Source organism: Pogona vitticeps, chromosome 1, assembly GCF_051106095.1.
Source record: "Pogona vitticeps strain Pit_001003342236 chromosome 1, PviZW2.1, whole genome shotgun sequence".
NCBI lineage: Eukaryota > Metazoa > Chordata > Lepidosauria > Squamata > Agamidae > Pogona > Pogona vitticeps.
In genome coordinates, this window is record NC_135783.1 from 61,549,154 (window position 1) to 61,565,174 (window position 16,021).

At 42.1% G+C, this 16,021-nt stretch overlaps 1 protein-coding gene across 1 annotated transcript in view; it reads right to left on the bottom strand.

The window, feature by feature from the left end:
* Positions 1-260: 260 nt before the first annotated feature.
* Positions 261-16,021, bottom strand: part of PGBD5 (piggyBac transposable element derived 5) — a 102,510-nt gene continuing 86,749 nt past the window's right edge. Inside the window, exon 7 of the mRNA XM_078383160.1 lies at positions 261-15,408. Within this exon, the coding sequence (XP_078239286.1) occupies positions 15,213-15,408 (196 nt within the window). The 3' untranslated portion in view covers positions 261-15,212. The remainder of the gene's footprint in view (positions 15,409-16,021) is intronic.

Sequence of the window (16,021 nt, forward strand, 5' to 3'; positions counted from 1 at the left end):
TCAGTTGTTAATTTAAAATATTGCCAAAGATCAAATTTAACATTGTCCTGTAAGTAGGTCAGACCCTTGTGGCTGATAGCAGTATTTTGGATGTTTTGTAATCTGTCCCGGTTCTTTCTCTCTCTCACTCACTCACTCACTCACTCACTCACTCACTCACTCACTCACTCACTCACTCACTCACTCACTCACTCACTCACAAACACATACACATGTAATGTCAGTAAAAATGAGACAAGGAAAAGTCAAGGAAAAGTAAGTTGTAATCTATGCTTGACTGTATTTCAAAGTTGTTAATTGTAAACAAACTTTGTTGAAGGGGGGAAAAATCACACAACAAGATATCAGAGTGATACTATATAAATCCATTCAGTTGTTTTTGTCACCACACTTCACATTTTGGAACTTGGAACTTGAGCCCATGGTGTAGAAAACTTGTAAAAATTTATTGCAAGCGTGCCTTTGTGTAGAACAAAAACTATTGTCACAAAAGTCAGGTCCACACTTGAACCAAGGAGCCAGAAATACAGGTGGGAACCTTGATTGCCTGGAGGCATCCACACATGCATTTCCTGAAACAAATACTTACGTATAAAATTGATTTTGAAAGGTTCAGTTGGAATGGTGAACAAAAACAGCACGGCACGTGTCATCTACCATCAACACTTGTTTTAACATACTTCAGACAGAAATGGAAAGCTTGCAACCAAATGGCAATCTTTTGGGCGTTGTGAGCAGAGCCTGATAATACACAGGTAGTTGAACATAACCTTTTTTCCCCCACAACAACAGCACTATGGTAGTGTTCTGTACAGGCATTTCATTTGAATGGAATGTCAGTTGCAATAAGGGAAATGGAAAGCAATCAAAAAAGGAAAAAGAAAGATGTATTATCTCCTGGGGGCGTCCTTTCAGAATATGCAGTTACATCCCCCTGTGCCTGTCTAAATGACCTTGACTTCTCTCGGTTCTTGTTGTAGCGCACGGACCGGTGGTGTAAGCAACCTTACCAGACCATGCTGGACTTTGCAGAGGAGGGAAAAGTTACTAATTGGGACTACACACTCAAGCTATTTTGAGAAGCTTGTTGTATTGAAAACCTCCTACCATGTTTCCCTGAAAATAAGACAGGGTCTTATATTAAATTTTGCTCAAAAATGCATTAGGGCTTATTTTCAGGGGATGTTTTATTTATTTTTTTCATGTACAACAGTCTACATTTATTCAAATACAGTCATGTCATCCTCTTCTGGTTGCTGCACAATGAGCCCCTGGTGGAGGGCGGGGTTTCACTTAACTGGGGCTTATTTTCAGGTTAGGTCTTATTTTTGGGGAAACAGGGTAGTACTGTTGATTTTTTTTTAAGCTGGAGGCTTCAATAAGCAGGTAAGGGACCTTTTCCTGTTTGTTCTTTCTAAGGCAGAACAAAGAACTGCACACACTCCATACATGCTAGCATTGAAGGAAGCTCCTGGTCAGCTTCCTGAGGAGTTCCAGTTCAATTTAGACTTTGTTTTTGCCTAATCGTTTAAGCCACCAGCATATGCCAAGTACAGTCACATTTCTCAACCAAACTGTCTTGTCTTCCTGGTTTGCTTTGAAAGAACTCTTCTATTTACACCAGATCAAAGTTCAGTTAAACATTAGAGCACAATAAACAGGTTAAGGTATAAGCTAATCTCCCCACCCACCCCAGTACCTGTTGAACTGATGGTAGACTACAGAACCTATTAGATGAACCCATCGTGATCTGGAGACCTCAAAAGAATCAATTGGGGAGGGCTGTTGCAAACTGCCCCACAATCCGACATCCTTACATCTGCACAGCTGGAAGAGACTCTGAATCATTCAGCCCTTGTCAAGGAGGCATTTTGTTGTTTAGTCGTTAAGTCATGTGTGACTCTTTGTGACCCCATGGACTATAGCATGCCAGGCTCTCCTGTCTCCCACTGCCTCAAGGAGGCATAGTGGGGAATAAAACTCCCAACCTCTGGCTCTGCAGCCAGATGTCTAAACCATCAAACGATCATGGTTTGTAGCCTTGTCTTCATTTTGCATTGAAGTGGGGATATTTGCTAATTGTATTGATTGATGCACATTAATCTGCAAATGCTCCTTCAATATGATTTTGAAAAGAAGAGTTGAGTTGAGTTAGACTATTACTAGCAGGATGGGTTTCTGGCATCTTCCTTGATTCCTCCTGCTGGCATTCTCCATAAATGGCACTCCATGTTCTGACTGGATGCAGGAAAAATACACTCTGTCGTGATTCCCCGAATGGCTGCCAGATGTGCAGCAGGGATATCTCTTGCTTTGCACCCACTCCAGCATCCCTCTTTCCTGAAAACTTTTCAGAAAACAGAGCATGCAGGCTCTGCTATTGCTTCTCAATTCATGTCATTTCCAGCTTGTTTTCTGCCCTGAATGAATGCATATGATATCTTTCAACATCCTTTCCCCTTAACATGAGCTTGCTCAATATTCCAGTTCAAACAGCTCTGTCTCCGTCTCACACAGGTTGTGCCCTAACGCTCAAGGAACTAGACTGTTCTCCCTTTTCAACTAGGTTGAGCCAATCTTGTCTGTACATATATGACGGCAAATATCCATGTCTGTGATAACAGATGAATTGTCAAAGGGCATGATTTTTGTTTCTATTGAAAATGTTGCACAAACTAGTTTAATATCTGATACAGTTCTATTTCGTAGAGTGACAAACGAGTATGCCCAATTCCTTTAGATGCCAACAAGCAGAGAGAGGGACTGATGCCATGGAAGCCTATGAAGTTCATGCCGGAATTCCACTGAACAGCAACAGAGATTCCAAAAGATACCACAAAATGCACAATGACATGTATTTGTCCGAGAACCCTGCTGTGGGCCATCATAAACCCACTGGGTGTCCAACAGGGGGCTCATTGGCACAATCTTTGCCGACAATATACCTGTCTTCACAAAATGCCAGGTAGTTCAATGTCCCCAGATCAATATAAAACAGAACTGACATATTCACCCTAAGAACTTGTATTAATCTGTGTCGGGATGCTGACTTGGTACATCCCATCCTGAACATTTCTGGCAGGAGTAGCCATTGTCCCTCAAGATGTTTGGGAATATGAGTCTCACCATCCCATACCACTGCTTGGTGGCACTGATGGCAGTTGTAGTCCAAAAAATCTGACTAACAAAAGGGGCTCCATCACTTTTACAAGAAGATTTCTAGTATTTGTTCAGTTTCCAAGATGAAAATTACTTTTAAAAAATCAGCAAAGCTTTGAAATTTCAAATCTGCATGCATGTGAGCTAGGACTCTTCCTCCAAAAAAATTGTACAATTTAAAAGAAAAAGAAAATGAACCCTTATCTTCTTCTAGCAGGGATTCCCAGGTAATAAATGATACTGATATGATCCAACGTACCATGTTGTAATTGGTGCTCAAGCAACCTACAAAGTACTGCCAACCTATTTGGTAAAGGAAGGGTAAAGGAAATACAGGTATAGTGGGTAAAATTAAGACAAGAAAATGATGGTGATTAGGAAGAATATCTGAGTGTTAAAACTGGTCTGGAATAATCCAAGATGAAAAGGGAGCTTCTCACATGCACTGGCCATGTGAAACCACAGTAAATTAAATTAACAGAGCATGTTCTAGGTGCTGCAGGGCATGTGTGTCATTAAGTATAGGGCTCCTGCTGAAGGAGTAAATAGCCTTTGTGTTGAATGCAGACAGATGCGGACAGGGCTGGGGTTCAGGGCCCTGTAGCTCAAATGGCTCCCAAAAGACCAGCATGTAACTGGGAGGATAAGTAGGAAACAGGCCTCTGCTGGTACCTGGGTTGACATGTGCATGCCAAATGCCAGTTCCTAAGAGGGCTGATCTTTTAATTAAAAAAAATATATTTTGTAGCCACAGAGCAATAACAGGTGGATGATAATAATTCATTTTCACTCTTGATTTTATTCTAAAATATATTAACTATTTCTAGAACAAAATGCTTATTCCCAGTAACTGTATTTGAGCATCAGAGCAACAGAAGCAAAATTAATTTTGTTCCTGTAGTTATGAGGGTGTTATGATCTGAACTTGAAACACAAACCTCCCCATGGTCAGAGTACTTCTTTCTTTGTCTCTTTTTTCACAGCAAGGTTGATGACCTCTCTCTCTCACACACACACACATTCATGTTTTTGTTTGCTTTAATCCCGGCATGAGTGACTGTGATGCTCCAGATGTTGGTGTTGTTTTCTTTATTTCTCTTTGCCTACAACTCTCTTCAGCCCTAGGCAGCACTGCGAAGGCTGGGGGATTATGGGAGATCTAATCCAAAAAAGAGCTGGAGGTTCACGGTTGCCATCCTTGCTTTATTCTGGCAGGAATGGAGAACCAATTGTTGAGCTTGGATGAGGTTGTGGAAAGAACAAATGTGTCAACTGGGTCCCTCACCACTGAGAAGACACAGGGCTGTCTAAATGAAATCCCATAAGACCACTAAGTCTAGGATGCAAAATTAATTAGCTGCGGCAGTGCTAAGTGAATTAACAAAATTGTACAAGCAGAGAGCTGGGAGCTTTTAACAATACTGCTAACATGATGGCAACTCCAGTCCATGTATTCTTGAGAAGGAAACCCCATGAAGTTAAGTTCTGAATACCGAGGGATGGAGCTGCAGTGCTTCAGCCAGGACTGTTGAAACCAAGTGGAATCCAGCCAAGTTGTGCCACCTGATCCTACTTTCCTGTGGAGTGCTGGCAGTCCAGCTCTGCATAAGGAATGACCAGGTGTCTGGGTGTTCAAATAAAACAATATCCCTTCACAAATAGACTAGTATCACCATCATGGTCATAACAGGAAGTTGAGGGGCAGGGGAAGTCACATTTCTCCAAGTGCTTCCACAGCAGCTTTGTATGTTTTCCCTCCTGTTCTCCCCCCCCCACCACCAAGAGAGTCATATTGGTCTCATATTTCTGGGGAAATGCTGTTTGTCACTGGGTATTCTTGTATGGGGCAGGGGGCTGTGGCATGGTTCTGCAATGTTTTTGGATCAGTTTTCTGCAACCCGGTAAGCCTCTACATTTGCTAGAAAACAACTTCCATCAGCCCCAGTCCATGTTGCCATTAGCTATGCTGTCCAGCCTGGGGGGGGGGGGCACAGGTTTGCAAGTCAAGCCAACTGAAAGGAAGAAGGTAACAGAAACCTGCTGTACCTGTACGGTTCCTACCCAGAACTGAAAAAGATATTGTGCCTTCTCAGGCAAATGTAAATAAGTCTTCTCACAAATAGTTGTCACACCAAAACCCATCACGATGCCAATGTCAACACCTGAAACATGGCAATGCCTGCCATTTGGGGCTTACTGTGCATCTCACCTCTCTCTTTCTACCCACTCTAATTCTGAAATGTATCTTACAAAATGTTATGTATATAAAAATACTGATATACAGCAGTGGTTCTTAACCTTTGTTGCAGTCCAAAACTCCTGAGTAACCCAAGGTTAAGAACCAGTGATATACAGGAAGATGTAGGAATTACTTCAAACACACCACCAATCGTTTGTTATAATCTGACAACAAGGTGTTAATTCAGCATTCTGTCTCTTTCAGGCTCTGTATAAATAAACTCACTGGGCTAACAATATTGCAGCTCACCCCCTTGACTCTGAAAACGTTCTCTCCAGTGGCGTGTTTAGGTGTCAATGGTTTGGATTTCCCCCTAGGCAACAGACCATCTCTAGGTAAAGAGTGACATCGGCTCCTCGATCTGCACTAAGTTCATTAGGCTATGCTTCTGGGCCAGTTGTTCAGCAAACACTATAGGACTGCCTCTGTACATTTGGAACGGCTTCTGTATTTTCACAATTTTCTATTTTCTTTTTGCAAAAAAACAGGCACTGCTTTTCTATTTGGGGCCTAGGAGGATGACATTTTGTCTTACGTGATGAAAGAAATAATTGTTTCTCAACTTTCCTGGTCATCCTGATCCTCCATTTAAGACAAACTATCCCAACTGAATGGCCTCCAGTGGAACTGGGCTGCAGGTACAGTGGTCATCTCTCCAGCCAGCAAAGCTAAGGTAGTGTGGTGGTGGGCAGTCTCACATATACTGAAGGAATCAGGCTGAGGAAGGTGAGTTTAAGGCTTCTGTGGAACTGCAGCCAACAGATTATGGCTCAGTCTCTCTGTTGCAAAAAACAACAACAATAGGCTGAGGAACTGAAGTGCCGAGCAAATCACACTACTGGCATGCTCATGTCCTGTTTGGGAGGTTCCCATAGTTGACTGACAAATGATGTCTTGCTCCTACGTACTAGCAATAGGCTGCAGTTGCTGACAGGGCAAACTGCAAGGGTGGTTGACACCAGGTGTCATAGTTTTTTGCACAGAAGGTAGTGCCTGATGAAGTCTTATCAAAACCAGGGAATCATTCAGCTCTCATCAGAATGCCAAAGGAAACAACTTCGTTAGCAAGGTGTATGCTGTATTGTCTACACTAGCATGGTATTACACAAAGTAACTCTAACAATTTCCACATTCAAATGCAGATTTACAACAGGTGAACTCATGTAGTTAAATTTTTATTGATGCCTCAATCTGTTCATTCTTTTTGCCTTAAAAATAGGGAAGACTCAAATCGGGATCCATTTGTTGATGAAATGTGCCATCAAATCACCCCCAACCTTACAAATGAGCAATCCCCAAAATGTCCTGTCCTCAACTGCCCTACTTAGCTCCTGCAAACTCAAGCCTGTGGTTTCCTTTAGGAAGTCAGTCCATCTCATATTTGGTCTTCCTCTTTTTCTGCTGCCTTCCACCTTTCCAAGCGTTATTGTTTTTCTTGATAATTCTGTCTACTCATGATGTGCCCAAAGTAGGACAACCTTGGCTTCAATATTTTTGCCTCCAGAGATATTTCAGGCTTGATTTTATCTAGGACCCACTTATTTGTCTTTCTGGTAATCCAGGGCACTGGTTCTTAACCTTGGGTTACTCAGGAGTTTTGGACTGCAACTCCCAGAAGTCTTCACCACCAACTGTGCTGGCTGGGGTTTCTGGGAGTTGCAGTTCAAAAACATCTGAGTAACAAAGGTTAAGAACCACTGGTCCAGGGTATCCACAAAGCTCTTTTTCAGGACCACACTTTAAGCCATTCAATTTCTTTCCTTTCCGCTATATTAACCATCCAGCTTTCACACCCATACATGGTGACAGAAAATGATCTTGGTCTTGGTCTCCAGTGACACATCCTTACATGTGATGATGGAAAAATAGAATGGTTTCCTACAGGCAAAGGTGTCAGACAAGGTTGCTATTTTATCTCCTTGTCTATTCAATCTGTACACATAACATGTCATACCAAAAACTGGACTAGATTCAGATGGAGGAATGAAAGTTGGTGGAAGAAACATCAATAATTTAAGATATGCAAATGACACCGTCTTATTGGCAGAAACCAGTAATGACTTGAAATGACTTAAAGTGAAAGTGCAGTAAGTGCCAAACCAGGATTGCAGTTGAACATTAAGAATACAAAAATTATGACTACAAGAGAACTACACAACTTTAATGCTGACAATGAAGAATTTGAAATAGAGTTTTTGTATACCTTGGTTCAATTATCATTCCAGATGGAGACTACAGGCAATTAATCAAAAAAAGTCTGAGACTAGGAAGGGCAGCAACAAAGGAATTAGAAAAGATCATCAAATGTAAAAGGTCCATTACTGTACCTTAAAAAGCATTTTTCTAAAAAAGGTCCTGTGATTGGAAGGCATTGTAGATTTACAAAATGCTGAAATTGTGCTGTCTAATCGTTATTTGGTACTGAAATCTGCACTAATCTGTACCCAGAAGAAGCACAAGAATAAGCCAGAAAAGATCTCATTAGGTGCCATGTCAATGTTAAGTCCATTTAACAATTGTTAGAAGAACACATCTTTGAATGAGAACATTAATCAAAAGAACCAAAATGTCTGATCTTTTGAACGACTGCACTATGCCCTGCAGAATTCTAGAAATATGTAACTGTATAGGCTGAACATACCCAAAAGAGAAATGGTGATATCCCAAAATTCAGTCTATGTTATTCTTCTTTAAAAGTACAAGTAGAAATTAAGATGTCTAAGAAGACCTGTCTTAACAAAAGAGATCAATAAAAGTCACTAAAGAGAATGGCTACAGAGAACAGCGAAAGAAGGAAAGAAAGAAAGACAGACAGACAGAAAGAGAAAGATTGATTTTAAAAAACTGAGACATTTCTGTTATAAATCTCTACTGATTGTCATGGATGAAACAAGAAAAGTAAAAAGCAAAAGAAGTCAATGTTCTAGTGAACATTTATAGCAGTTTTCTAAAGTGGTGAGAACTATAGTGCAAGATTTACTTCACACAGATAATTAGCATCAGTTGGCAATATTTAATGCTATCTCACATGCAGTGCATGTGAAGCGGTTCTTTCTACAATGGCTTATTTCTGTCAGCCTTTTGGCAACATAACAGACTTACTGACTTGACCGTCACAACCGGCCAAGAGGTGATGGAAACCAAGGTTTCCGCCTCTTACGTCACACATTGCAAACATTAATGGAAGGGGTAGTGCAACACAACCAAAAGGCACAAGTGGAGGAAGCCCGATCTAGGCAAACATTAGACAAAAGCAAAATCTGCTGATTCCAGCAAGAGAAAAATTAAAAGCAGCTCTAATCTTCAAGCCTTCGAGAATACAAGATCTAATATCATTACAGACAAATAGTATAGCTAAGGAAGAATGAACCTAGTTCTGTTGAGATAACAATCAAGCTGATGAAATGTTTGGGAGAAGATGGAGCAGACAGTCTAAAACTCAGCTCTCACCAAAACATTAACTGGTGCCAATTAGGATTATCTGTGCATAATCCTGGCTGTAGCATGGACTCTCCTGTGCTCATATCACTGCACTGTGGCACAAGCCTCACATGTAATTCATTTTACCTCAAAATGTTATGGGGGGGGGGAGTGGTCATTTGGATTTTTAATTTTGACATATTTTTTTCAAACTATTAGTACCACTTTCTTAAATAGTAACATTCGCAGATAACAAGCAATGAATAGGACTCCCTGGATCCAAATGCAATGTTAATGGGTTCATTTGAGGAGTATCATTTACAAACTCTGTGCCTGGGCGTGTATGCGCAGGATTCCAGCCAAAGGCCACAAGAGGGCTTTTCGTTGGTTTTGTTACAACAGGCAGAACAAGCTGAAATTTAAAAACAGATTAATCAAACTCCAGAGGCAAAATCAAAACAGCTGGAGGGGGGAGTGCCAGAGTGCATTTTCTCTCCATTACCACCAAAATACACGGCTTATACTGGTACTGCACCAACAACCAGCAGTTACAGTTCTGTTGTGTGGAAGAACAATTAAAAGACTATTTCAGGGATGGAAGCACACAAAATAGGACCACTAAAAGCAATATTATTTTAAATAAGAACCGTAGTTAATTTAGGTGATTCTACCATTTAAAATAAAAATAAGGTGCCATACCTGATGAGGAAAAAATGGTTACTAACAGACTAAGTTGTGGAGATCAGTGTCTATTTGCTCTGTATTTATCTTTTTATGAGTTACCTCTCACACTTCTATGAGCAGAGCTCTCAGCGTGGGCACTGCATGAGGCAATACTTGGACATGACAAAGCGTAATTGGTGACTTCCCCTATTCCAGTGATTTGCCTCCATGGCAGCTAAGGAAGATAGGGAGCCATGACACAGGATGAGGAGGGGAAAGTAGCTGTGTGTGAAAAGAACAACAGATTGTGCTTTGTATGAGGCTGAGAGCTGAGTTCAAGTTCTGTAACACATCTTGACATGTGAGTTGTCTCCTAGGAAATCTGGTGGGCTTTGTCTGTTGGAGCATATAAGATGTGCCTCTATCCCTAACGTGTGCATTTGTAGCAAACAAACATTACAAAATCCCCATAACCTTCTAGTACAGGGACAGGGAATCAAAATCGTAACTGGGGCAGGGCAATTGGGTCCTTCTCCCTAGGGGGCCAAAATTGAGAGGGTACAAAATTTAGAGATAACGGGAGAGTGTCCGGAATAAAAACAGCCATGTTTTTCAGTACGAACATACTTTTCAAGGGAGCTCTCCATGGTGGTGTCCCAATATCTCCCACCACTTGAGGTTAGGAAGGTAGGTATTGTCCCTCCAACACTGCCCTCCCACAAGAAAGACAAAGGGTATAGTCCCAGAAAAAGGAACAGAAACATCCTGGCACCACATCCATACTCTGCCCTACCGGACAATAAGGGCTAGTGCAGTACAGTATGGGTATGCCCAACCTCCAGATTCTAGCCAAAGAGGAGGAGGTTGTGGCAACAGACATCTTGTGGGGCTGCTTTGTCCCTTCTCCAAGAAAGATGAGGAAGAGCCTAAGGGCAGAATAGGTAGGAGATGATGCCACTTGCCCTTTCGGTCCAGATTGCTACTTACAGCTGTGTGGGATATGAGTGGCCCTGTAGATATTGCTGGAGTGCATTTCCCATCATTTGCTATTTTGGTTTGGGCTGCCGGGAGACATCATTCAAAAACATGAACCCTTCACATGACAACAAGTAGAGTGTCCAATGAGAAAAGAGAAGTCCTGCCTCTAATTTTGCGTCATTCCAGGCACATTCTAGGCACAAAAGGAGGAAAATTCCAGGAACAACACATCCCTGTGTCAGCCTCTGTCAGCATGAAATCCACAGAGAAGCATTCAGGAGCCAATCCCTGAGGAAAAAGTAGGACCTGGTTAAATGTTAACCCAAAGAAGGCATGTTTTTCACTCCTTGGCTGTTTGCTGCAGTCGATTTCCAGACAGCTTGCCTTTGGCGTTGAAGTTACTGGAATTACCTTCTTCTATGGGACTTTAACTTGGCCCTATGTAAGGCACAAGCATCACATGATGCAGGGTTGGGGAGGAGAAATGGGAAAGGCTGTTTTTTTTTCCATACATCCCCCAATACAGAACACTGGTGAGGTACAAAGCCTCATTCAACAAACGGGAGGAAAGTATGGGATAATGGGGTAATGGGATACCTTTCCTTCCTGGACCATTACTTTTTGCTGGGAAAATGAGTACATGTCATATGTTCTCTGAAATTCTGGAAGTTGTAGTTCACAAAGCAGCTTTTCCAAGTGCTGCCTCTTATGATTTTAACTGGCTCAGAGAACAGGAACATAATATGGTTAGAATTCACTTTTCTTGGTTTCTACAGTTATATATGCAAGAGTCTATTAGAGACAATCGAGTCCAGGAAAAAAGTACCTTAACAATCAAACTAACATGGCAGGCAACTTCTAAATGGAGTGTTAAATAGATATGGACAACCCACTGTGAGCTACATTGCTTCTCTAACCAGTGTCGCCAAAATTTGGTGGCTATTGCCAAGGTTCCCATGAGTGCTGGCAAAACTGGGTAGCCATTGCTATGACTCTCTGTGATGCAGGGGGGGGGGCACCAGAGCACCCTCCTGCACCACAGAGGAGGAAAGCAGAGTGTCTCCTTATTGGAAAAGATGGGAAAGAGAAAGAGGTGAGGGAGGTTTGAGGAGCATACTGCCATTTTTTGGAGATGTGGACCCTGTACTAGCAGTAGTGCAAAGGCAAAAAGGTTACAGAAACAGTCCTGTGGGCACACGAGGCCCACTGCACCAGTGTCAGGGAGTCATCAGGAAGCCCACAGTGGTGTTTTTTCAGAGGAGATCTTAGAATTCCATCTTTAGATGAAAGATGCTTGTATTCAGGATATTCTCAATGGCTATACAGGGATGGCACCTCGCTCTCAGTGTGGCCATATTTAGAAAGGGGTACAAATTGCATGTTTCCACTACACACAAATTCTTCATTTCAGAGATACGGCGGTGGCTGGCAATGTGCTATTCTGCACTCTTTGTGCTATTCTGACTATGATGTGCAGCATAACAGTTTTTAGAGTGCCTCAGGGATAGTAAATAAAATATCAGCATGTGAATTTTGTTTGCAAGTGGTCCATACTGCTACAAACTGTTTATTGTAGCAAAGCCTTGAGATGCCCCAAATAACGGGGCCAAAATGAAGAAAATGCCTCAGTGGATAGCTAGGAAAGTCAGCTTTGGTCCACCAAAGCTTAACCTACAATGAATCCATAAATTGCTTTTGGAGAACCATCTCCAAGGTTGCTAAGCCACATTGTTGTTGTATTGGGGGCATACCCTCCCAGCAAGATGCGGCTGCTTCTGAGAGGAGCGGCTACCCATTCTTTCTCTTTCTCACAGAGATAGAGAGCTAACTTCAAAGCCTTTCTTTGACCAATCCTATTTGGCATTATGTAACCATTATCCTATTTTAACTCTGTCAACTATCTGTATACTATCAATAATCTGTAATTTTAATAAAAGGGAGTCCTCCTGGGGGGCGCGTTGCCCCGGAGCTGTATCCAGAGCTAGATCCAGAGGCATATGGAGGCATGTGTGGAGGACTCTGCTGGCAGACATCCATGTGTGTGACTGACTTTTTTAACTTCTCTAAGACTATTTGCCATCTTAATTATTTGTGATCACATAAACTATCAGCCCTCTCATTTCGTGACCACAACAAATTGCCATGAGCCTCTGTGGCTTTTTCTACAACAGTCTTAAAAATCTTAGACCTTAATCTTAATCTTAGAACTGCAAAGAAGGGACCTTATGGATCGTGGAGTTTAGCCTCTGTCATGGAAGCACAGCCGAGAATTGAACTGCCAACCTCTGGCTCTGCAGCCAGACGCCTAAACCACTTGAGCTTTCTGGCTTCTCTGCCACAATCCTGCCATCAGGTGCCTCAATGGACAGACACCAAGAATGGTAGAGAGGCCTTGGAGGGCAAAGCTCTGTGTGCCACACAGCCTACCCCAAGCTTCTCTAACTAGCCTACTGCCCCGAGGGATAGTGGAGGATGCTACCCTGCCAGCAGTGCCAAAAGGATATTCACCTGCCCAGCTTGGGTCAGCTTTTATATACAGAAGCTTGTCCTTAATCTCAAGCAAAGTATCTTTCCTTTCCCTCAAGCAACAAAAATTCTTGGGTCCGTCTAGGGACGTCTGGAGTTTGTCACAGCCAGAGATAGCTGACAGTTGCACAAAGTAAATTTTTTCATCAGCTGCATGAAATTCACATAGGGATGAATGATGTTGTACATGATGTACTTCAATCTTAAAGTACAGGTGTGTATTTTCATAAGCAACTCTAGAAATGCAAAATCTCTGGGACAGCGTTTTGTTTTAGAGTAAATGGAAATAATGTGTTTCAAAATACACCTACAAAAATATCTGCATTACACAATTATAGAACTTTGATGCCTGTCTTAATTGCCATGGCTCCATTGTACAAAACCCTCTGGGACTTTTAGTTTGTTGAAGTTCTTAACATTCTGTGCCCTGGTTCAGAGGAGGGCATTTGAGTGCTCTAGCAAAGAAGTCTAAGTCCCACATCAAGCCAGATATTCCAGAATCCCATAGGATGAAGCCATGAAAACCCAAGTGTTATCAAACTGCTGTAATGAGGCAGTGTAAATAAACTATATGATGCAGTGGCCAGTTTGGTCACAACAATTTTTTTAACCTCTATACGTGTTCTCAATTTAGGAGGCAACTACATTTGCTTGGCTATGTCAATAAACACCAATAAATCTGGCTCTAACCAGATGGAAGGTCTGCTTCTCTTGTGGCATGCCACCAATTTGCCAACAAAGGTAAATTGAATAACATGCTTGAATAAAATAGAACCTTCCTTTTTCTGCTTCTTTTTATTGAAGGTCAGCTGGGATGTGTAATTCGGAGGGAACAGTATTTCTCCTTTTTTGACAGAACAAAACTCCTTGCATCTCAAGTGTGCTGATCCAAAACATGTTTCCTTTGGTGGATAGGTCACTTCTGAAAATTTTGTGCAAACATTACACTGAAGATCCACACTAAACTAGTTTGGAGTTTGGAAATGAGTGTAGGGGAAGAAAATGGGGGCAATATAAACCACATTATGGTCCCAGTTCAAAGAATCTCTCACACAAAAAGGCACTGTGTGCTACCAGCATGCATCTGAAAAGAAAACTAAGAGACCAGAAGTATGTTTGCATCTGTGCTAAGTGAGACCAATGGGGAAATCCCACCATTGCTTCTTATAAGCCCAAGCTGTGAGATCACTGTGTTTGTTTACATGCTGTGGCATTCTGCAGTGCAAAGAAAAAGGCCTCTGAACTTGCTTTCTGTTCTTTGTATTGTGGGATACTTGCACAGATTTGCACACACAGCCCCACTATACTTTTAGGAGGACCCTTGGATTGGGCCACATTTGTTTATACAATTCTCAGAAGAAGCAGAACGGCCAACTCAAGTTAAGGAGAAACTAATGCCAATTCAGACGATCTCCTGCAGTTCCCACATTCTGTTGTGAGAGCTGATGTTTGCAAATGGTCCCCATTCAGTCAGATCATTTCTGCTTCGATCATCATTGAAGCCTACATTGACTTCAGTGGTGGCAAAAATGACTTTGCCTTTGATAGGTAAACCCCTCCATATCCCACCATCCACTGATATAAAAATTGCTTCTACGCCCCCCTAAATTATGTTCGCTCCTACAATCTAAAAACATTGCAAGAAAATAAAATCTTCATTCATTCATTAAGTCTCAATTGCCGTTACCTAAGGATAGGTTTGCAAAATATATTTATACTTTTCTCAATATTTCTCTTCTAGCTACCTCTACATGACACCCTTCCCCCATTCCCCATCCCAGAGGATTCTTAGCCACAATACAGTGTACCTGTTGACACCATGAGTGGATCACACTGTTTATAAAGGAACATGTTCCGCCGCCTGGCCCAGACTGAACGGCCAAGGCGGCTTAGTGTGACGAGAGGAGGGCAGAGAAAAAAGGCGGTCACGTGACAACTAACACCCTGTTGACAAATAGTATTAAGAAATAGTGACTAACGTAAATTCACTTCTGAGACAAGAGTGCCTAGGGGCATAGTCACATGTGCAGCTTCTCAGGGATGCTCTCTTTGGAGCCCATCCTGGCCTTTGCAAAGCCCCCAAACATTCAAATGGCTTCCCTGGTCATTCTGTCACATGGAGAACAGTGTAATTGGAAAGACTTGCAGGCTCCCAATTTTGGCATTCCCAGATCTCGTCCGCCTCCTCCTTTCTCTGTTCCTGACCTAAACCACCAGGAATCGGCCGTCATTGACAAGGCGAAGCCTCCTCCAAGCCCAGCAGCTCCTTTACGAGTCTCTCACCAAACTGCACTCGGCTGTATTTCTTCACATGATAGGCATCAGACATCTTGTACAAGATGTAGGCATTGTTGATTGCAATGCTGACGGCAAACCAGAACACTTGTTGCCAGGTCTTGTTTGGTTTATGAGAAATGAAATACCTAGAAAGCACAAAAAGACACAAGAGGGTTGGCAGGGCAGGGGCTGAAAGAATTCACGTATAAAATGATTCTAAGACAAGGAGGGTCTGTGTTTTAAAAGCTACTGAATCTACCTGCAAGGAAGAATGATAATGATAAATAAAAGTCTGTCCTTACATCTTACACAAAAGGAAACGGACAGTGAATGACACACCAAATTATATATCATCCCTCCTCTGCACTCACACATAAATTTCAAGCTCATTCTTGGGTTCTTCCAAAATCTCAGTAGGCAAAATCACTGTGAAAGGAGATTATGATGATGTAAAACGGCCCCCTCCCTTGAGAACATTTCTTCATTGCCACTGTTGTTTTCCCAAAAACTCAAATCTGCTCTCTTAGCTTTATGTAAGACTTGGGTGTACAATTCAAATTCAAGGTAGGTGTGCAGTTCTTGGCCAACAGTGCCCTTGTGTAGCTAAACACTAGAGGTGGGGTCCTCTATGGGAGGCTGTTGATGCCTTGGCATAGAAAAGGTGAGCAAAGCCAATGGAGGATGGGGCCAGAAGAAAATGCAGCCGGAACTGGCTGCATGACAGCATTAGCTACTTCCTGTTGAGAGAAAGATTGCAGC